At 40.0% G+C, this 24,049-nt stretch overlaps 1 protein-coding gene across 2 annotated transcripts in view; it reads left to right on the top strand.

Annotated features, from left to right (window-relative positions):
• Positions 1 to 24,049, top strand: part of ttc28 (tetratricopeptide repeat domain 28) — a 104,672-nt gene that overhangs the window by 842 nt on the left and 79,781 nt on the right. For both annotated transcript variants that reach the window (XM_068706419.1, XM_068706418.1), the window contains exon 2: positions 6,366 to 6,734. In XM_068706419.1, the coding sequence (XP_068562520.1) occupies positions 6,366 to 6,734 (369 nt within the window). The remainder of the gene's footprint in view (positions 1 to 6,365; positions 6,735 to 24,049) is intronic.

Here is a 24,049-nt window from a genome sequence, read left to right as displayed (position 1 = left end):
CTTTCCACAAGTGCTTAATGAGTACTCAGTTAACTGTTATATATGACGGAGAAAAGCATCACATTTGAGAGGCAGGAACCAGGAAATGAAGCCTATAAAGGACGGAAACCATCAGTTGATTATCAAAATATTAAATTAACTTCCTGTTTATCCACTAATCGATTAATCAACCAATCTCGTTAGCTCTAATCGAACATTGGTCCGCCTGATTGTAAAGCCATATTATCCACCGTAAAGTGGTGGAAGAAGTACAAGTACATTTTATTAAAGTAAAAGTAGCAACAATACAGTGTAGAAATACTGTTACGAATAAAAGTCCTGTATTCAAAAAAAGTACAACAGTATTTGCACCAAAATATGCTAAAAGTACCAAAAGTAAAATTACTTATTATCCAGAACAACATCTATTATATTAATGAATTATAATAATTGCAGCATCCATGTGTTCATCACTTATTAATATCACAGCTGGTGAAGGAGGAGCTAAATATGATTGCAACTAATAACATCGTGTTGCCTTCAATGTCTGCCCCCTACAATGTGACTTATATTAACAGATCAAAGCGCTGCGTTCAGGGACACGGCTTCCTCTCCTTCAGGTATTCAGCCCCCCGGTTTGTGTCAGTGTCTCTGTGTTGTTCTTCAGGAATGTTCTCCCTTTGACCCGGCAGAGAGTGAGAAAGGAGACAGGAGACAGGGGAAGTGTGTGTGTGTGTGTGTGTGTGTGTGTGTGTGTGTGTGTGTGTGTGTGTGTGTGTGTAAGTCAGGACTCTGACAGGACATTCATGTTGTGTTTCTGTGTTGTTTTTTGTCCTTTTTGCATATGTGTGTGTATGTGTGTGTTTGCAAATTCCCATTCACACTTTTTACTAAACTACAAATACTACAATTTTTTGTTCCTTGCACTCTACTCAAGATACTACTTTACTCCACTACATCTCAGAGGCAAATATTGTACTTCTTTTTTACCACATTGCATTTTATTTGATAAGTGAAGTTACTCTGCAGGTTCATATGAACTATACAACATATAATCACACAAATAAGTTATAAGTTATTATTATATCAATAATACTTTATTGTTTCTCAGGGCCAAATATACAAGCGAATGAGCAGTATATAAAATAATTTAAAATATATAAATTAAAATTAGGCCCCCATTTAGCAGCTGTATTATTAAAGGAAAAATAATAATAATGATAATATTCTGAAATGGGCTTTTCTGCAAAATACTTTAATTTTTGTTACTTTAAGTATATTTTGATGTAAAATACTTTTGTACTTTTACTCAAGACACATTTTAAATGCAGGACTTTTTTTTACCTGTGGTTTTAGTACTTTTACTTTTAAGTGAAAGATCTAATTACGTCTTCCACCGCTGCATACGTCAGCAATGACAAAAACAACAATGGAAATGTCCTGCTAAGTGACTTAGTGCGACTGTCAACTGTGTGTGTGGCTAGGTGTGTGTGTGTGTGTGTGTGTGTGTGTGTGTGTGTGTGTGTGTGTGTGTGTGTGAATAGAAAAACATAGTATTCTTTTTTAACTTTAAGCCTTTTTTCTTAAACACACCTGTTTTCTATCTTTGAGTAAAGCTAAGACCCCGTATATATTTTATGGATATTTCACATTATATTCAATGTGTAACTGTAGAGAACAGCTGATGAACTGTACAATAAACCCAAATAGTTAACACAATAACTGCACAAAGTTTATGTAAAAGGGGTGATTAGAATGAATTTTGAGCAGAATGTATCGGAGATGATTTTCTGTTATTTTTAGGAACAATCTTAATAGGCTTTTTTTAGAAGAAGCTGCTCAGTGCTTTAAAGCCGATATAATGAATATTGTTATATGAACAAAGGATAAAATCACTGCTCAAATACCGGGATTTATCACCCCATTCTGCAGTTTCCCTCAGCTCTACAGACCTTTATTTAGAGTTTCACCTCATTGGTTTTACGGCTAGAAACGTTTCTGTTTTCCTTCACTCTCGCTGCTCTCGTCAGTGGTGTTTTGGCAGCAGCAGGCCGCTGTTTTCAGAGAAAAACTCACCGTACGCTAAGCGGCAGACAGACACAGTTAACTGGTGACTGCAGCTTAGCAATAAGCTGCTAAAAAGACAGATATTTCCCTCAGGAGGAGGTGGAGACCAAAAACAGAGATAAAAGTGTAAACAATGAAAAAAGAGAACAAGAGGTATGAATTTATTGGCTATTCATCGTGTTGTAAAGTCCAAAAGTAAAGATTTTGTGAAAAAAGATTGATGTAATCTTTTACCAATATTCACAGCATGTTATTATCTGACAAAATATATTTCTTCAATTCCTATTCGTTGGCGTTTAGCCTTTCAAAAACAACATTTTCACCCCAGGGGCCATACTGCGCTATAGCCTAGAGAAACCTGGAATAAAAGTCACCTTAACAGCAACCGATTCCCTCATTGAGCATCGTCACCATAAGAGCAGTAAGACAGAAACACACGGAGAGCTCAATCGTCTGTTTAAAGAACATTGTAACACAACAGTGTATACAACCTACTCAGTAACATAAACTGTGCGATTGCAAAAGTGCACACTTGAACTCAGTAATTGCTCTTCTTGCGCTCTATTAACTGTGTTCTAGTTCTACAGTAATAGGCTTAGAGATTTACGTCTTAGTTCCACACACATGATATGTGGCCGTCTTTGTTTATTTCTGCAAACAACGGCCAGGTAACGTGTTAAAAAAAAGCTCTGCTTTACATCACATTTGTCATATTTGAGCAAGTGTTTCATAACAACGTGACACATTGATGAAACGTGATGGCATGCTGGAGAGAGCGGCTGAAAAATGGCCGCTGTCAGACGACTGAATTGTGGAAATTTGCTCAGTGAGTTTAACATTACTGTGTCACAGCACTCTACCACCGGGGACTCTGAGATCATGTGCTTCATATTATTTCCTCTGTGAATTTGGGATTTATTTGCAAGGATGCGAGTATTTCTTCACATTGGAATTTTACTGCCGGAGAAAGCTTTGTAACGGCATTTATTTTTGCATTGTCCTTTATTCAAGAAAAACATTGTTACAGTAATAAATACAAAGAACATAAAAGGAAAAAGACAACTGTTTCACGCTCCAAAGGCTTAAAGACAATAGGATGCATAAACAGATGAGTTACCAAAACTATCTAAATGAAAGAAACCCAATAACTCTAGAGGCAAATGCTTGTTGACGTTGGGGAATAAAATGGGAACACTTCATTTACATTTAGAAGTTCTGACTCAGTTATTTTACTTTGTAAGCTGTTCTTGAGAAAATAATTCATAAATACTGCCATTGACATTCTTAAATTGTTTTGTTGGTTCAACAGGCCAAAACACAAAGATACTGATACTCTAAATTTAAGTATCAGGATTTCATCAGTCCACTGTTACCCTAAGCTCAGAGGAACGTGTACAGTTAAGACTTAAATCACACTTTTAACCAGTGGCGGACCGTGCATTTTATACCTGGGCCTTCTGTGCTGTCCTACTAGACTTGAGCCATGTCCTAATAAGCTCATTATGACGCCACAGCTATGGTTATTTGTTTCTAGGAGTGTAATTATACACGTATTTGTATTAAACTGTTCGGTACGAGGCTTAAGAACCGGACAATACGTTTGAATAATACTAGTGCATTTGGAAAATGCAGAAGCTTAAATTTAACAGACAACAGGCTTTGTGACCTCTGAACCCGGAACAATAACAAAAATCAGCTGAGGCTACGGCACCGCACGTGTCTTCAGGGGGGCTAAGCTAACTAGCTCAGCGGCGAAACAACAGCCCGAACGGATTCAATTGTCCAGACAATAACCCCGCGCATAACGGGATGCTTCGTAATTAACGGACAATGCATAGAGTCCAAATCAATGTAATTAACACAATGACAAGAAAAACTCACAAGAACCAGTCACATATATTTGTATGACAACAAAGAAACAAATCAATCCAGCAACACTGTGGCGCCAGAGCACGAGCCATTCATATTATTCATAAAAACGGGCAGCTAGCTGTGGGCTTGACCGACCCTTTGATACGAAGTCCAGCTTTTCTGGAAATGTCCTTCTCCAGAAATCCGTTTAAAAACGCTAAAAATGTCATGTCAATGTCATAACTTCTTACATATGTTTCAACTTGAACTGTTACTAAACACTAAGATCTGTTAGCTACCTTTCTGTTTGACAAAAGTCACCCACTGACCAATCATGGCGCACCTTAATGCTGACGTACTTAGCAGGCTACCTAGGTAGCTCTGGCACTTCAAAGAATACGCCCAACATGTCAAACTAAAGATCTGATTGGTTGAAGACGATGACAATCAACAATATTGTCCCCATATACTTTAATCTGCAAAGTCTACCTAGAGGACCTCGGGCCTCTCTCCTTACATAGAGACATAGAGGCTGAATCTGATTGGATAAGAGCTCTACTTAAAACAAGCTATACTGGAAGCAGCGCTGCAGGCTGGAAGCAGAGCAACTGAGGAAGACAGTAGCTGTGCAATGAGAAAATAAGCTAATGGGAAAAAAAATTATAATACTTGTAGTGTATTTGTCAAAAATTATTAAATTATAAAATAGCTATAACTTTGTGTTTCTGTTTAGGCCAGCAGAGAAGGCTTAGCTGGCCCTGATGGCCCACCACTGCTTTTAACAGTCTGCAAGCGTGATTGTCTCCAAATGAATCTCGTTGCCATCTGTCAGAGGCACTCTTAATGAAACGAGCCAAGAACCAAACAGTGAGGAGAGAAGTCGATCAGGAAGAAATTCATCTTTATATTCACGGGATGAAATAGTTATTGAACCAAACTATAGATGCTCGATGGCAAATGTGTTGTTTGCGCCAGAAAACATGTAAATTAAGAAAAACTAACAGAGCTCTGCCGTGTGTTTGAAAGAGATGTGTCGAGCTGTTGATTAGCTAGCAGCCGCTAAAGGTTCTTTTATAAATACTGTGAAAGCATCAGAACCGTCGGGGCTTCTGGGCTCTTTCGGGAGGGGCTTTTAAAGAGACAGGCGACAAAACGGAGCGTTTCAGACGGAGGGTCAATACAGGTGTATTCAGATAAACGGTATGAGAAAAATAAAGTGTTTTTTGAACATTCAAAACATGCAAACATGTTCTGGTAGAAACTCAAAATGCATCTAAGTTTGAACCTGAAAATGAGAATGTCTCCTTTAAAGTCGTCGTTGGCCGTCAAAACTGAAACTTACAAGTCTTTGTCTACTACAGTTGGACGTCAAGGACCGATTTATTTTTTTAATTTTTTTATTTTATTTGAAGTTTATTTTGAAAAGACTGTATGCATGTCATTAGTGCATATTGTTGCTTGGCTTTCATAGGAAAAAACACACAAAAATGAGTAGTAACTTTAACGTAAGATAGCATGCAAAGTGTTGTAAGAGGATAAGCTGCTATATTTCGGTGTGAAGCAGTGACACATACTTGTTTTTCTCATGCACTAGTTTCCTAAAAAAAGTTTTTTTCTTCATAAACTTTCTTTGGTATCTGTTCAGTGTTAGCTTGAAGTGGTCTAAACCTGCACAGACTAGATGCCTGATGGCGTCTTCTGCATTAGTTCTCATGTCACACTCCTGAGACTGTGCGAACATCCTGAAGTTTTCTTGCAGTTTTATGTAAAGTGAATCATGTTGAGTGCCTGTCCTCGCCTGCTGCTCAAAGCCGTTGGGGTGATGCATTTGCAAGTTTTAGGAATCCCTCCAGTCTGCATATTTTAAGTGTGTGTGTGTGTGTGTGTGTGTGTGTGTGTGTGTTTGTGTGTGTGTGTGTGTGTGTGTGTGTGTGTGTGAGGGGAATAGAGAGAGAAAATGAAGGCCTTGGCATAAGCTCTGGTGAAAGGACAAATTTGGAAACACCAGATCAGGGAAGGGAGGCAGCGTCTCGACGTGAAAGCTGCAGAGAAGGAAACCTCAGTGAGCACATTTTGACATAAAGTTTGAATGAGAAGAACAGAAGCCTCATCTGAGTCTCAGTCTGACTTCCTCCTTCTTTTCTCTCTCTCCGTCTCTCAGAGGAATTCACTCCGTTACCACCGAGCAGAAAAGAAAAGTGCACGCAGCAGTTTGGTGTCCCATTTGCCAGCAAACTACAGCGCAGTAACGTGCAAATCAGGCTGCTGAAGTTTCAGTGTCATCCTGTTTTTATTTTTTAGAACTTATGTAACTGCAGCCAAAAGCACATTCACTGCTGTTCCCCAAGTTTCCCATTCTGAAAGTTGTTTCTGTTGATTGACTGATGGGATGATTGTTTTACCTCTAATGAAGAAATTAACCAACGTCTTCTTTCCTTGTCCTCCCCACCTCCCCTTCTGCTCCTCAGTTCTCTCTGTTTGGTTCTCGCTCCACCAGCAGGACCACCAACCCTCCTCCCTCTTCCTCCTCCTCCTCTTCCTCCCCCCTGATCCCTTTGGCCCCGTCGGCGAAAACGGTCGACCGTCCGGCTGCCCCCGCCAGTCCCTCCGGCCTCAGCAAAGCGGAGTTCCTGGAGCGCGTGCGCCGCAGTAACCAGGCCTGCCAGCAGGGGGAGTACGCTCTGGCTGTGCGTCTCTACAGCGAGGCCCTCACCGCCGACCCCCAAAACTGCATCCTGTACAGCAACCGCTCCGCCGCCTATCTCCGACTGGGTCAGTACAGCACCGCTCTGGACGACGCTATCAAAGCTCGCCTCATCAACCCCAAATGGCCCAAGGTAAGAGCCGTGGAAAAAAAACCTTCCGTCCTCACAGGAAACAACTTAGTTAGGTTTAAGCAACAAAACTACTTTGTTAAGTTTCAGAAAATATCCTGTTTTGTGTTGAAATAACTACAGAAGTGACGTTAGTTAAGTACGTGACGAATAAATCAACGCTGACTTCTCATTTCACACGCAACCAGGCTGTGACCTCCTGTTCTGAAAAGTTAAGCTGATGCTTCATGTGTTAAAGCTGCATTCTCTCTAGTGTCCATCAGGGGGCGACTCCTCTGGTTGTATAGAAGTCTATGAGAAAATGACTCTACTTCTCTTTTGATTTATTACCTCAGTAAACATTGTAAACATGAGTTTATGGTCTCATTCTCTAGTTTCAAGTCTTCTTCAATACAGCATGATTTTGCTGCATGCTTTTTATTCTTGTGTTAGTCCATGTCCTGACGATATTTAATTGGCTGCTCAGGAGAAATAGCAAGTCCTTATTTCCCGTCTTTCCCTCCTGGATCCTGTCAGACGGCTTGTTTTGTTTTGATTGTCCCCGGTTTACAGCGGACTGAACACGATCCCTCTATTCAGACAACACGTTGTGCTTTTAATGTTGAGCTTGTGCTGAATAGTCTTTCTTTGTTTGTTTGACAAGTGCATTTGAAATAGGTACAGCACACACACACACACACACACACACATAACTCAGCGTAATGTGTAAATGTGCTGGTGTGAAAGGTCCAGTGTGATGACAGAGAGCTGAACAAGGAGACAGACTGGGTATGATGTTTGCTGACGCATCGGTGCCTTCAGTAACTGCACATCATCAGAGGAAGACAAATAATGAAGATGTAGGGTTGGACAATATGAAGATATATAAGAGATCTGATATTTTGTTGTTACAGAGCTGTACTGACTCCATTTGGGGGACGCTGTGGCAAAAATAAGTCTCCTTTCCTTCCATTCCTGTGATGAATAAATGCCAGGTGGTGGTTCATCAGCTGGTCTGGATACATTCTGCTCCAGCTGCAGATGACTGAGGCTGCAGGTGCACATAAGAGCACGTTTGATTGGTCCATAAGCACAGTCATTGGTCCAGTAATAGCTGTGCTTCCAAATTGTTGCTCAGAACTGATATCTGGTCGGTAGCTACTCATTATTTCTGGTTTATTAGGATCAAGAAACATTGCGTGTGCATCGTACTCTTAATCAATTACTGTACTTTAGTACAATTTTGAGGTACTTCTTCTGGTGGAACCAGGGTTTTAAACTACTGCAACTCATGTTGCCACAGTTTCACGAGCGTGTCGGAAAACTTGAATGCAGAACTTTTACTTGAGTATTTCTGCACTGTGGTATTGATACTTTATGTAAATTCAGAGCACATCCATTGCCTTCACTGGGCTCTCAACATGGCGACGGCTGAGCCGGCGGTTAGCAGCTAGCAGCGCTAACAACTGCAAAGTAAAGACAGCACAGAGTGACTTCATTCTCCGCTCAGGTACACGTTACAGTTTGCGAAAGATAATAGTTGTTTGCTGCTATATTAATTCTCTGGTTATCTAATTTAGCATTTACCTTTTTACGTAAAAGATCTGAGTGCTTCTTCCACCACTGGTGATATATTCTGATTTACACACACGGAGAGATTACCTGTGACGTTGCGACATGAAATTAACTCATAGCTTTAATTTCCAGTGACGTGTGAGAGAGAATTATTTTTTTTAAAAACGTGCAGTATTTCACATTTCCAGCAGATTTACCAGAAAAACATCTAGTACTTCTTTACACTTGAAGTGGCTCTTTACATCTACCACCAAGTGAAGGATGGCGAGGGGGGGGGCTACCTCCGTCTGGACGTCTGGGGTCGGGCCAGCTTCGACTTCCTTTCTCTGTGCGAGAGAATGGACGGAAGTGGTGTTTTGGGTGTGTGTGTGTGTGTTTGTGTGTGTGTGTGTGTGTGTGTGTGTGTGTGAGAGAGAGAGAGAGAGCTTTGCACTGCTGTTATTTTGTTTTTCAAACCCTGGCGGAGGCCTTGGCCTGAGTTTAGCATTTAAAGACAATAACAGAAGCAACATTCCTGCGCGTGTGTGTGTGTGTGTGTGTGTGTGTTTGTGTGTGTGTGTGTGTGTTTGTGTGTGTGTGTGTGTGGCTTGCATAGTGGCGGTGTCATTCGCTGTGGGTCAAATGCGAGGTCGAGACTAATGAAGTACCAATGAGAGCGAGTCCTTCAGAGAGCAACGTTTGCTTCTGCTTCACTTCTCTCTTTCTGCTCTTCGCTCTCGCTCGGCTTTGCTCTCTTTCTCTTTTCTTTTATTCTCTTCTGTTTGCCTCCCACAGTCTGTTGGCACAACACACACTCGCTGTATCACACACACACACACACACACACACACAACGCGGTCATGGGAACTGGAGGGTGTAACTGGTCAAAAGTCGCGTATGTTTGTGTGCCTATCTGGATAACGACGCGGTGCAGAATTACAAAACTTCTTTGCATTTTAATGTTGTTTTCTTGTCATTTTTTATGCAGCTTTATCCTTTTTTTTTTCTTTTTTCCATTTATTTGTCGGTGCATTCAGTGTCGAAAGCTTTAAGAAAAAAGCTCTTTTTGTTTCTTTGTGATTCAAATGAAACTCGCGTCGCAGAAGTGAAACTGCTGCAGGAGCGAAAAGCCTTTCTTTTGTCGCGGCTGAGTGTTTCTCTCCCACAGACCCGACAGTTTTTGTGTTTGAATGTTTTGCTGTCATCCGCACACTCGCTCTGTGTGGTTTTTGTGAAAGCGTTAGAGCCCCCCCCCCCCCCCCCCTCCTCCTCCACATACAGGTGCATTCATTGAGATCCTTAAGCTCAAAGCAGTCTGGGAAACTTTTCACAAATAAAGACGTCTGTTTGTCCCAGAGAGGAGGAAGGGGGCAGTGCAGCAGATGTGTGGCTGCACCACTGATCTGTTTTAGGATAAGCAAGCTTGAAGTGTTCCTGACGTTACACCCCCAGCTAGTAAATCGGGGTGGGGTTCATTTTTCTGAGCTCTTTGAGGACTCAATCCTGCAATAACTGACAAACTTAGACCTATCAACTTTCTGAACGTATTAGCGAACAGCTGCATATTTCCACATCCAGCAGTTACGACACAGCATTATAATTTTCATGACAATCTGAAGGATGATAACTTTAAGGGCAATATTCTCTCTCTTAGCTCTGTTTTTGGTCTCCACCACTTTCAATCTCAATCACAGAAATATCACCACATTATTTAAGGTGAAAATGTAATACATGACACCTCCTTGGGGGAGGATAACGGGTAGGCACATTCCACATGATCGCGGGTCTACGGTTCGGTTCCCTGACCGGACCGCATGCTGCGTGTCATTCTCATGTTTCCTGTCTCTCTCCCCTGTCACTGTCAAATAAAGCCATGAAAACAACGTCAGAAAAAAGGTTAATCTTGGGTTGTGGGATATAGAGATTAATTACATTTTTCAGTATTTCCTGGCGTTTTATTGACAAACACACAATAGGTTGATCAATAGAAACATCATTAAATTAATCTCTAAATAAAACAAGTTATTAGTTGTTAAGTTCTAGTTTTCATTGACTTTCTACTAAATAAATAGTCCCTTTAAGTTAGGGCAGCATTATTTCTGGTGGAAATGATTTTGTCAGAACTGTGAGCTCCTCAAAATTCTCATTCACCTCCATTTGTTTATTCTATTTAGCCTTTATTTATTCTGGATGACCCCATTGAGAATTAAAATCTATTTTTCTCTGCCAGCATAAAAGTTTCACACAAATAACATTAATATTCCACTGGAGAAGAGACAGATACGTCAAAACCAGACCAGGGTGTGAGTTAGGGTTAACATCCCAAACATTCTGCTCTGGCAGTGAGTGGAGCTGGAACCGGTGCCGATCATCGGTAAACGAGCTCCTCTGCTCTGAAGTGGAGGCCAACCAGATGGCAGCCAGCTACGCCTGTTTACGCAGAAGGCCGCGGAGTCGGCTCAGGCTTCCCCTGTCATTAAAGAAACTACTCTCCGACCGCACGCTGCAAAAATATTACCGACATACGTGCAGAGAGAGAGAGAGAGAGAGAGAGAGAGGTTCTTTCAGAGGGACTCTGGACCTAAAACGGTCCGGTGAGGAAGGTTCCCCACATGACAGAGCTCAGCAGTGTATAATAATCTGAGAGAAGAGTCCGTCTCTCATGTTTGGGTTCCTCCTCCGGTCACGTGACTCGACCCCCAGACCGCGTTGATGTGACGGCGATGTCGTGCTCGTGCTACGTCTGAGACGGCGTCACGCAGAAGTCGCCGTGGGTCGGCGGTGTAATCCAGGACTCGCTGCAGAGCATGTGAGGAGAGCCAATGAGTCTCCAGCAGGAGACATTTCACTTCACTTACTCTGTGAACTCAATACGACACGTTTTACATCCAGAGAGGCTGAAATAACAAACTTTGAACGCAGTGAATGTGCACATTTAGCACAGAGTTAGAGCTAAAACAATTAGTTTTTTAGCTGTTTGACTGAAGTAGAGGTGGTAAAAATGTAAATAACTTAATATATACAGCATTTGAGAAGCCTTCTAGTATATTCTTAAAACGTCTCCCCTGACCGCACGTCCCTGATATATATATATATATATATAAACTTGATATATGTATAATTGTGGGCTTGCCTGCAGACAAATTGCAGCTGACCTGTTGTGCACTAACTAGAAAACTCTCTACGTTGCGCAGCAATTAGTTGGAATTAAAGGTTTAACTTTTTGGGGGGGGGGGGGGGGGGGGCAACAAAGAAGTGTCACAAGGTTCTCAACAAAACAATTCAAAAGAAAGAAAACCTTAAATATGTGACGGCTGTGTTTATGTTTATATCAATCCAGCAAATGACATGTTATAGAAATAATTGAAATGAACAGTATTCTTAATACACTAACATGACTTAAAAAGATGTATTTACCTGATACGTTATGATAGATAGATATTGTATTTGACTCTGTGCTTTATTGACTTCACAGTGTCTTATTTTAGGAGAAAACATAACCTATGTAGTATCTGCAGATACTTCCTCCTCTCTCTTTTCTAGATATTACAAAGATTCTGTTTAGAGTTGGTGAATCCAACTGAAACCCTCAAAAATGTGGGGTTCAAATGAAAGATATTGTTATGTACTAAGTGGAAATTGCACCCTTGGCTGTAATTAATTAATTGAAGGTGGACTGTAATGGAAATAGTTGCCACGACGGCACCAACAACTGTCTCTTCTTTCACTCACTACCTGAATCCACACAAGTGGATTTGCAGCCTATAATTAGCTCCAAATTACATACTTTACCAGGAAACTTCTTCAAACTATAGTGTTCGTTACCAAACCTGTTATATTGAGTCATGTAGAAAATCAAAGGATGTGATGAAACGTTGGTTTTCCGCCACTAGAGGGCAGCACTGACGTGCCTTGAAGCCGCTCGGTATTCAAACCTCGGGGAGCTCAAACACAACTTTCCCTTTGTTACATGCAGGCCTCTCATGACCCGCATCACATGAGGCTTATGCAGCTCACGAACAGGCACGATCCATGTATCCCCCCCCCACTCCTAAAAGGCTGCACAGTGTGTCACAGATAGTGTTTTTGCTTTAATAGCTGCTCTGTCAGCCTGTAGGAGGTGTGAATGACCATTATCGTTCTTTAAGTGGTTTAAATTATCTTTTCTCTCTCTTCGTTTATTCTTCTCTTCCTTTTTTTCCTACCTTCCTTATCGCAGCAGCAGATGAAGCTCCTTCCCACAGCTTCCCATCTGTGATAAAATGTTTTGCGTAAAAAAAAAAAGGTACACATCAGCAGCAAAATAACCGTCTCTCACACCCTGCAGAGCGTAATGAGTTTTGATTTTTGCCCAGAAGTAGAGCGCCCCTAATTGTCTGGTATTAATCGTGAGAGATACGGTCCTTCGTCTTTCTTCTGCTTGGCAGTGTTGGTTCACACACTGCCGTAAGACATCAGCCAGACTCGGGCCAGACTCTGCTGTCTCAGCAACCATCCTGAGCTACTGGAGTCTTTTATTTATATATAAATATATATATATATATATATATATATATATATATATATATATATTTATACATATATATATATTTCACCCCATCTTTATCCTCCTCCCTCTGCGTTCGTCTCTCTCGCTCACTGCCGGGTGCCTCGGCAGAATTGCAGAGGAAGGAGAAAGATAACAGCAGAGGCAGATAATGAGAGAGTGACTTGGTTTGGACTTGAATGTGGCGCGGTGTGACTGTTATCAGAGTGTGAACGAGTGAAAACGAATGTCACAGGAGGAGGATTTAGGTCTTGGCTCTGTACGCTCAGTCTCCACCCGGTATTAGCGGCAACTGACCGGAGCATCAGCAGCAGCTCATGGTTGAATTTTAAAGGGTCAGTGTCAGTTTATTACAACCGTGGATCTTTTTCTGGTGGTTTTGGCCGTCATATTCTATCAGCTATACATCTGAACGTCTGAAGGAGCCAGAACTTATTTGGAGGATAAAACAAATGCACAGAGAAAATGTAGTATTCAAACTTTAAGCTGCAAACATCCATCACAATTTTGAGTTCCTGATACAACTTGACCTGCCTGCAAAGAGAGAATATTCCCAGTATTCGGGTGCACTTACTTTTTGCTTTCAGCTGCAAATAAAGTGTTGGTCTGACTGCACTAGAGTCTATTGCCAAGCTGGCAGCTCTGTGAGGCCATGCTTAGAAACAGCAGTGCTTTGAGCTAAGTGCTAACAACATCAGCATGCTCGCATGCTCACAATAACAATGTTAAAAGCACCCTGTGGTTCCATTTAAAGTTTCCTTTTACAGTCAGTGTTACTCACCAAAACACATTGAGTGTATCCTCAAGGCCTAACAAACGTATTAAATGCTTTTTGTTACACATAAAACATTTGCAAACATTTTTTTTTTTCCTTCATATTTTCAACATTTTGCAGTGTTGTACTTCCTCTCTGCCTTTTATTGATGTGGTTTGTTGGTGTTGTACCGTTGGCTGTCGATCAGTGAAAAGTGAAAAACTATGAAACCATTGCCAGGAATCACATCACCTGCATGCTGATAAAAAAACCTCCACAGGGCATCATTGACATACGGCTGTTTCACAGCTTTACCATAGTCACCATTATTGTATTGAGGCTGATGGGAAAGTAGTTTTGAAGGAATTTGGTCAAAAACGAGAGTTTCGAAGACATTAACAGTTTTACTTCATGATGGCGCTACTATAGTTGGAATGTCAGGGGTTTACTGTGATGGTACATCTCCTGGGGGACATGAACACATTCATAAAAATCCGTTGAATATTTCCCTCTGAAATACTCAACTCCGAACTCAAGCTCATGGTGGGGTAAGAGGAAACGTTAAGTGTTAACCAAAGTCAGTAGGATACATTCTCTGGGGACCCTGAATGTCTGTTCAAAATTTCATGGCAATCCATTCAATAGTTTTTGTCAAGTTTCTCTCTGACACACATCTACTCAACTCCGAACTCAAACTCATGGTGTAGAAAGAGAAAAGGTCAAGGGATCACCTAAGTCAGCAGGATTCATCCTCTAGTGACCATGAATGTCTGTACAAAATTTCAATCCATCTTGTAGATGTGGAGATGTTTCGCTAAATAAATGAAAAAATGTTTGACCTGATGGTGGTGCTAGATGAAAAGGCAGGAAGATATTTCAGTGTAGATCAAAGATTCCTCCTCTGGGGACCATGAATGTCTACACAATTGAATGGCAATCCATCTTGTAGATATAGAGATGTTTGGCTGACTAAATAAAAACATGTTTGACCTGCTGATGGTGGTCGATTACAATTCAGGAAGTTGTTTCAGTGTAGATCAAAGATTGATCCTCTGGTGACCATGAATGTCTGTATACAATTTCAAGGTAATCCATCTTGTAGATGAAGAGATGTTTGGCTGAATAAATAAGAAAAATATCATACAGGAGGTTAATTAAGTGTATATCAAAGATTCATCCTCTGGGGAACATGAATGTCTCTAATAAATTTCATGGCAATCCATTCAATAATTGTTGATAAATTTTGCTATGAGACACCTCACCCCAAGTCTGAACTCAACCTCATGGTGGAGCAAAATGAGAGTCATCCTCTGGGGACCAACATTTGTTGAGATAATGCCATCCCTGGAAACCCAAGGCCCAAGTTGTGATGAAACAGAATCATCCCTTTCGTTTTCATCGTGACCCCTCGTCCCCCTCATGACTGTAAATACTGGAGCTTCATGCTTTGCTTTGGGAATTGTTTTGTCCTTGTCGTGGATCTTGGGATTTCCTGGTTCTCTCTCAGGATTTGGGAACAGAGCAAGTCTCAGAGTAATGGAGCTGCAAAGCAAAACAGAAAGAAGAGAGGCGAGATAAGCAGAATGAAACGCTAATAACGGGGTGTGTGTGTGTTGCTATTTGCAGACGGGAGGTTGAGGTTAATGAACGATCACATATTTGGGACTCTGATGTCTGTGGAGGCGGATGGAAGGGGGGTTGAGCTTCAAAGAGAGCACTTTCTTTGAATGTGATAGGGGAAGTGTGTGTAATACAAGCAGGGTTCATATCCGAGCGTGTGGCCTCCATTTCTTTTCTCTTTTTATTTACAAAGTGCACTTAAAATGATTGAACAGCCTCATAAATCAGAGGCAATATCTTCTGCCAGTCATCAACTGGACTCTTCATCTCATCATGATGCGGTAGAAAATATTAAGATTATAGGGTTGGACAATTATGGTGATCATTCAGACTGATCAAGAGGTAATTATAAATAACAGTAATTATTAAAAAGGGTGCAGTAGTGTAGTAGAGCCTAGCAACTCTGTGAGGCTGTACTGAGGAACAGCGGTGCTTTGAGCTATAGGCTAAAGTTAGCATGCAAACATGCTCACAATGGCAGATGGTGATGGGAACGTCGTTAGTGCTTCAGGTATTTGGTCATGAACAAAAGCATTTTGACCAAATTTCATGCTACACTAGCGTCACGGCTGGTAGTAGTGGTCGGTCGGTCCACCACTTTGATCCAGACTGAAATATCTCAACAACTATCAAATGGATTGTCATTCAATTCAGTTCAGATATTCATGGTTCCCAGATGATGAATCCTAATGACTTTGGTGATCCTCTGACTGCTCCCTCCAGTGCCACCATGAGGTTGAAAATTCTGGATTTGAGTTGTAACTATTGTATGGATTGCTATTCAGTTTGTTTTAAACATTCATGTTCCCCTCAGGATGAATTGTCTGTAGAGCACCATCATCGGGTCAAATCTTAAATTTGTCCATTGGTTTATGACCAAGTAAAAATGAATGTGTTTTAGTCCTAATTAGGACTAAGATGGTGAACATAGTAAACATTCCTGGACATTTACACCGTCAATTTGAGCACGTTAGCATCCTGCTGTTAGCATTTAGCTCAAAGTACAACTTCCCATGGATGTGGATGAGTCAATGGAGCTCAATTCCACAGAGGGGTCTTTTTATGGGATTTGTTGACAATTATATAAATACACAGCCTTATCCGTTAAGGTGATTTCTTTTATTTATTATTTTTCTCAATGAGGAAATGAGTCACCACCATGTCGTGTTAGAGCTAAAACAGAGAAACTTTAAGACACCATTACGTTTATTCTCAGCTTTCTGGGTCAAGTTATAATTGCCCCGTGTTTTCCTCTTCATCCACCATCATGCCTCAACTTAAACCTTCCCTATCAGCACGGATGGCCCTTTATGTCGCCCAGCACTAAACTGACTTGTTCCAGTGGTTTGTGTGTGTGTGTGTGTATGTGTGTGTGTGTGTGTGTGTGTGTGTGTGTGTGTGTGTGTGTGTGTGTGTGAGAGAGTGCCCTGTCACCATGGCAACAATGGTTCAAATTATGGATTATCTTTGTTCTTTTGTGAAATGGTTCTCAGGGTTTCAGAGCTCAGATGACTTGTGTGTGTGTGTGTGTGTGTGTGTGTGTGTGTGTGTGTGTGTGTGTGTGTGTGTGTGTGTGTGTGTGTATGTCATGGTCTGAGGAGATGAAAATCACTTCAAACATGGAATTCAAAATTGTGAGTTGTGAGCTTTAGTTGCTTCCCGAGAGAGATGGATAGTCATTATTTTTTGTGTCCATTGTTTTGTCCGTGTTCTGTGTTTCCATTTAAAATCTTTCTGTCAATGACATCTTTAACACAACTTAACATGGAAACACCTAAGGATTATTAAAATATACTTTTAGCAGGGTTTTAGCATGGGCCAAGAAAGAACCTATTACATTTTAAGGCGGATACACAAATAATATTTCACTTATGGAAGTGGCCTTGGCTGCTGGAGGTCCTTCTAGTTTCTGATGCAGTCTTTAATCTTTTTTACCGATGATTAAACCGGGAGAGTTTCATGCCGATCCAAGCAGTAGGAATTTAAAGTTTCAAATCTTTATTTGTATCATTCACAACGATTACATTACAGTGGAGCAGTCGTTCTCAGGCTTCCTCCAACAAATGCTACTACAATATGTATGAAAAGAAAAAAATGCACAGTAAAAATGAGAATCCCAAAATATTGCAAAAGTTAACATATAGGAATGAATTATAGTATCCATAAAAAATGTAATATATACAAAATGTAATATTGAGGAAATATAATATATTATATAACGAATAAACTATAGCATATATAAAATAAATACAATTTTATATAATTCAAAATATAATATAAGAAGTAATATATAAAATATAATATTTATGAAAAAAGTGTATTAGATGAATCATAAACTATAGAATATATAAAAATAAATAAAAAAGATTACAAATTTAAATATAATCTATATAAAATAAAAAGTGTATATTTAAATTAAAATATAATGTAAAAGATATAGTATATAACTACAACGTAAGTAATAAAAAAAAAAAAAAATTATATATATATATATATATATATATATATATATATATATATATACATATATAAAATAAAATACAACATCTAAAATAAAGTAGAATATAATAGATACAATTTGGATAAATATGTTATATTATTATATATTATTATATTACCAAAATATCCAAATATAGAAAAACTAGAAAAAGTTCTTCTCTGTGAGTGTATAGAAACCCTGTGCACGCTCTCGTCACCATTAAACCAAACACAATTACAGGCTCATCTGTTTGGCCGGGCCTCAGCCACACTGTGCCAGGCGGCCGGCCTCAGCGGGCATATGTGCCACCAACTGTCTGTCTGAGCTCCGGAGGCTGGCGTCCACCGAGAGCATCGATGACAACAACAAAATAAATAAAGAATGACCCGGCCTACATGTTGATTCTTCATCTTCTTAATGGGAAAATGTTGAAGACTCAAGCATCAAAGGATTAATGAATGCAGCACTCAGCAGTTTCACAATCAGATAACTCTCCCTTATCTTTAAACCCCCAAAAAATGAAATTACATATTCATGGTTTTGAGTGAAACTCTTCAAAAGCAGCATGTGCTTTTTTTTATTCTCCACAGAAGACGCTGCAGGGAGAAAAATCTGAATGAAATAAGTAATCAAATATGCAGCTTTTCACATATTCAAGGTCTCCTCACTGATTACACAGAATCTACCGGGGAAGATTTACCTTATATTTCATTTGTAATGAATATTTGAATTGTACTTCTCTCTTTATTTACCAATCTAGTCGTCTGTGGTCCATTTCATATATGTTTCTGTGTAAAAAGGAACCACACTGCAGTTTTATTTACATTTATAAAGCAATCAAACAACGAGAAATGGAAACATTGTGGATTAATCTGCCAATTATTTGTCTTGTTTGATCGTAAACTGAATATCTTTGAAGTTTGGACCGATGCTCCAACTAAACAAGACATTTTGAAGACGTCATTTTAGGCTTTAGTTTAATATATGTTATACTATATTAGAACTATAGGACTATAGTAGAAAGATATCTGTATCTTTTAAATGTGAAGGTTTTAGTTGATCAATCCTACAATTAGTTTTAATCAATCAATTTGATCATTTAAGATATTTTGTATGCAAAAACATTCACTGACTCAAAGAAAAACTGAATATTTTGGGGTTTCTTTGGACTGTCGGTCGGACAAAACAAGACGTCAACTCTTTTGATTTCCCTTTGGCTATTTTCAGACATTTTAGAGACAAAATAAGTGAAATTTAAATAAAATTGATAATAATCATTTTGAATAATTCTTAACATAATGTTGAAAATGACTGAATGCTTCGCGCCCTCATTCATCTGTTAATTGCAGAATAACAACCTTCGTTCCAAAGGTGTGAATTTCTCCGACACGTTCATCAGCACCTTCTCTGCTGCTGTTACCTCCAGAGGAGGAGGAGGAGGACGAGGAGGAGGAGGAGGAGGAGGAGGAGTGTTATGTCAGCTGGTTAAATGTGACCTTCACCAGAGTCCCGAGGGACCAAAGCGAGCTCGGTGCACAAGCTCTCCACCAGCACCAGCACACGGCGAGTAATATAGTGGGATATCTCCAGTGTTAAAGAGCATCATATGCACAATTCAATACAACCTTGCCATGAGGCACGAACACTGTGAGTTAGACCTGGAAGTGCACCACGATAACACCTCTCTTATTATGGGATTTATTTCCTCTCGGACACATAAGAGCCTGGATAGCGTTAGATTGTTACTTTAAAATGATTTTCACCCCTCACACAGCGGCGTTCTTATCGTGTGTGTGTATGTGTGTGTGTGTGTGTCTGTGTGCTTGGTGCACAGGATCAATAGAATCTGTGAAGGGTGATAACACTGATACTGTTGACTCCAGGACGACCTGATGAGACTCCAACATTCAGAGGACAATCATCTCCTGACATTCACATCATCACACACACACACACACACACACACACATACACACACACACACACAGACGTATAATGTACATGTTTAAAGTATATCAGTCGTCGTCCTCTATAACATCTCTGTGTAGAATAAACTAAAGAAGACTATTAAAATCAAAAGATCGTCAGAATATGTATTGTTTAGATTTTGTTTCTGAGGAAACCGTAAGAGAGACGAAGCACATCATTAGCCCAAATAAAGAAGTGAAAGAAAGTGATTTGCAGTGGTGGAATGTAACTAAGTACTTTTACTTAAATACTGTACTTAAGTACAGTTTTGAGGTACTTGTACTTAACTTGAGTATTCCCATTATACCATGGTACTTTATACTTTTTCCTCCACTACATCTCAGGTGTAAATATAGTACTTTTTACTCCACTGAATTTATTCTATTTTTAAATTAAGATACATATAATGAAATACAATTTATTAAATGGGTTATATGCAGTTATATGCAGATACGTTTTTAGTCACTTTTAAAGGTTTATTGTCTCCATCTAAGGACTGACATCAGGGCCATATGACTGGTTATATCTTCTTATTCTTATTGATATTAGTGTTGTTATTATTATTATCATCATTGAGGTTAAACACCATAATATCTTACAGTCCATTCATTTATCCACAAAATGAAGGTCCTTAGGAGTTTTTTAGGGAGTCTTTACTCCTTAAAACACTGTAAACTTATAATCCCTTTAAATACCTTCATATATTACAGTTCATTCATCATTTATCTCTGGTTTTGAGTGAACCTGAATATTCACTGTAACGTCATGATTTCCAATCAACCTATCACCTGAAGGGTTTTTATTGTTCTGTAAGCTTATCACCCCCCCCCCCCCCCCCCCCCCGATCCTTCCTGGAACAGATCAATGTCAAAAGCTTTCACATCTGTTTCTAAATCAATAATTTATATTCAGACACGCTCACAGCTGGACAGATCTGATAACCAAACAACTCTGACCTGCATGTGAACGTGGTGTTTGAACTCTGAACTCATGACCTGTGTGTGTGTGTGTGTGTGTGTGTGTGTGTGTGTATTTACTTTAATTAATGAATCTCGTGTGAGAGAAAGATTGTTTTTTTTAATTTAAATTCAAAAAGTTTTAATTTAATATTTTTTGAGCCTCCCTGTCGGTCACAGATATTATTTAATATTATTTAGTATTATTTTACGATAATTTATCTGTTAACTAAAGGTTCCTCTCTGAGTGCATATGATGTAACACCTTTGTGTATTCGCCCCGTTATCGATGCAGCTTCCTTCACCTGCACCCGACGACTCAGAAAGGTCAGCTGATTAATATTCTGCACGGTTTATCACAGAACTCAACGGAAATTATTGGATGTACACAAGGAGTTCTCCTTGCTTTCAGAATGAACAGATGATTCAGGTCGATTACTAAATAAATGAACGTTAAATATCGACTACAGAAGCACGATCAAACTTCTGTTCAGGCATTCGCAGCTCTTTAAGGTTGGAGAAACACTGAGGTCAGACCTGAAACAATCAGTCGGTTACATTAAACAACTTGCATGCAAATACATAAAACTTACCTGTCCACTTAATTACCTGCACTGAGCCCGTCTTGTTTTATCCCGTATAATCACTACGGTTCTATTAACCTAACCTGAGTTCATCCATTTCTATCAGTTTTCATTCCTCCGTTGCTATTATGGGGTTTTACTGACATCTCTTTTTTTAGTAAGGTTGAGAATTTGAGGTTGAGAAACGCAGTTAGTAGACGTCCCTTTACCTGACCTCACAATAAATGTAACTTCTAGTTTCCCCTCAGACATTAAGTGGTGAATCTTCAAACCTTGAGGACGAAGCAGATCATAAGAGGCGGTTTGGAGAGAGGATGCTGTCTGTAATAAAAGAAAAAACAACAGCAGGTGAAATAGCGGCTGTGGCTGCAGAGAAGAATGAGCGGATTAACCAAGAGCGTGTGTGTGTGTGTGTGTGTGTGTGTGTGTGTGTGTGTGTGTGTGTGTGTGAGCGGCCGTGTTCGTGGCCATGTATGGTAGCAAAGATGAATGGTCTCATTTGTGGCGGGCGCCTGGAGGCCACACAGACTGATGCGGCCGAGCTGCTGCAGACTTTATCTCACAGTCAGACCGTGTCCACTCTAAATGCTGATAAATCTGAGAACACCTTCTGTGTGTCCAACGTTTGGTTTCGCACGAGCATGTTCAGGTTCCCACAACGATAGGAACACACTTAAAGGAACAGTGCGTGACATGTAGATGGATCTATTTAATTGAATGTAATACTAATGAGTGTTTTCTTTGGTGTATTTTCACCTGAAACTAAGCACTGTTGTGTTTTCGTTAGCTTAGAATGAGCCGTTTACATCTACATACGGAGCGGCTGCTCTTCACGAAGGCCGCCGTGTTTCTACGGTGGCCCAGAATGGACAAACCCACCTGCCTCGTCATTGCAGTCGTCATGCTACAAGCGAAGAAGAAATCCACATGAGACTCGTTGTTCAGCCACACGAGTCAGCTTTGGTCTGGAAGGAGAGCTTGGTGGTGAGGAGGTTTGACGTTGAGGGATGTTTAGTGGCTGCTGGACAAGAGAGATCCCCCTTCACCACACACACACACACACACACACACACACACACACACACACACACACACTCACACACAGTACAGTACACGCATGCACGCGTCTCAACCTATCCTGCTCATCTTCCTTCGTCCCTTCCTGTATCATTTCCTCATTTTCCACAGAAGAAGCTTATTGATTTTTGGTTGAATGAATGTGTGTGAGCACTGTACGAGAGACTATTTAGGTGTGTGTGTGTGTGTGTGTGTGTGTGTGTGTGTGTGTGTGTGTGTGTGTGTGTGTGTGTGTGTGTGTGTGTGTGTGTGTGTGAGTGTGATAAAGATCCCCCTGCTGCCTCTCCTGGTGATATTTCAGATGCAGTTGTTTATTTCATCGACGACTGGAGAACTTCATTAAAAGTGGTGTTGGTGCAGAGTTTTACCTTGAAGTGACAGGAAAAGAGAGAGTAGAAGAAGAGAGAGAGGAAGATGATGATGATGATGAGTAACAGGAGGTTGTCGACTTCTTTCAAACCCTGTTAGACGGTGGGAACCTTCAGGGTCACATGTCTAGACTGGACTAGATCTCTAAAAATATACTATATATATATATATATATATATATATATATATATATATATATACACACATATACATATATATATATATATATATATATATATATATATATTTATACATATACGTATATATGTGTATATATATATATATATATATGTGTGTATATCATGTCAAAAGTGTTATTATCAAAATAGCTAAAGATTATTCTGTCGATCAACTAATTGATTAATCGGCGGATCATTTCAGCTCTAACCGGAGTAATGTTAAAGAATGTGTGCTTCCTCTTCAGGATACATTAACAACTGCCACGACTCATCACGGTTTTACAGCATGTTTATCAAACAAATATATACAGTATATTTGTAAAATCAGCCATTTTAACAGACACCTTCCAGCCAATCAGAAGCCAGTATTTTCCATAGTCATGGCATCACCTATAGAAATGATACATGAACAAAGACGGAGGATACATTAAGGTTGGCAATAGAATTTTTGTCCCAACATGTATAAACTGTATTTAGTGTATTCATCCATTCTTAAAAACGCCAAAATACACAGACTTAAGATTTTCAAATGAATGTTTTGTCACCGTGACGTCAGGGGTGTCATATTGTTGTTTTTAATAGGACACACGTTATTATCACGACATTAAAAGTGTTATGTTTGATTCTAAAACAGCAGCAATAAACGTGTCAATAATGCAGCTGAACGGAGACCATAAATACACACATAGTCAATCTGTGTCTCCCAGTCCAGTGCACGCGTGCATACACACACACACACACACACACACACACACACACACACACACACACACACTACACTACCAGTTACTACATTCATCACTGCCAAGGTGTGTGTTTAGTAGCCATGTTGGCTGCGGAAAGTGCTCCATCAAATTGACTTTCCCGACATATGGTGTGTGTGTGTGTGTGTATCTGTGTGTTTATCAGCGTGGTGATGTGTGTGTGTGTGTGTGTGTGTGTGTGTGTGTGTGTGTGTGTGCAGAGTGATGATGCCGGTCAGAGAGATGAGTACGACTGATATTTGATTTGACAAAGATATGCAGCCTGCGCTCGTCTCTCAGCTCCGTCTTACAAACACGTCTTTCAGCCTCTGAAGAAAAAAACAGAAAACAGGCCAAGGATCAAAAGTCAAGGTTGACTTTATTATCTCGTCACTGAAACACTGTCAGCCAGAAGATCACGTTGCGCTGCCTGTGCTGCTGCGAATCAAAGAGATGCACGAGTTACGTAGAATTTCATTACGTTTTTTAAAACATTCATACGCAGCTGAA

This window comes from Cebidichthys violaceus, unplaced genomic scaffold (genome assembly GCF_023349555.1).
Source record: "Cebidichthys violaceus isolate CVI_PGR_0920_01 unplaced genomic scaffold, fCebVio1.0.p SCAF_12, whole genome shotgun sequence".
Lineage (NCBI taxonomy): Eukaryota > Metazoa > Chordata > Actinopteri > Perciformes > Stichaeidae > Cebidichthys > Cebidichthys violaceus.
The sequence above is the reverse complement of the archived record's forward strand: the minus strand, read 5'-3'. Positions and strand labels throughout refer to the sequence as shown.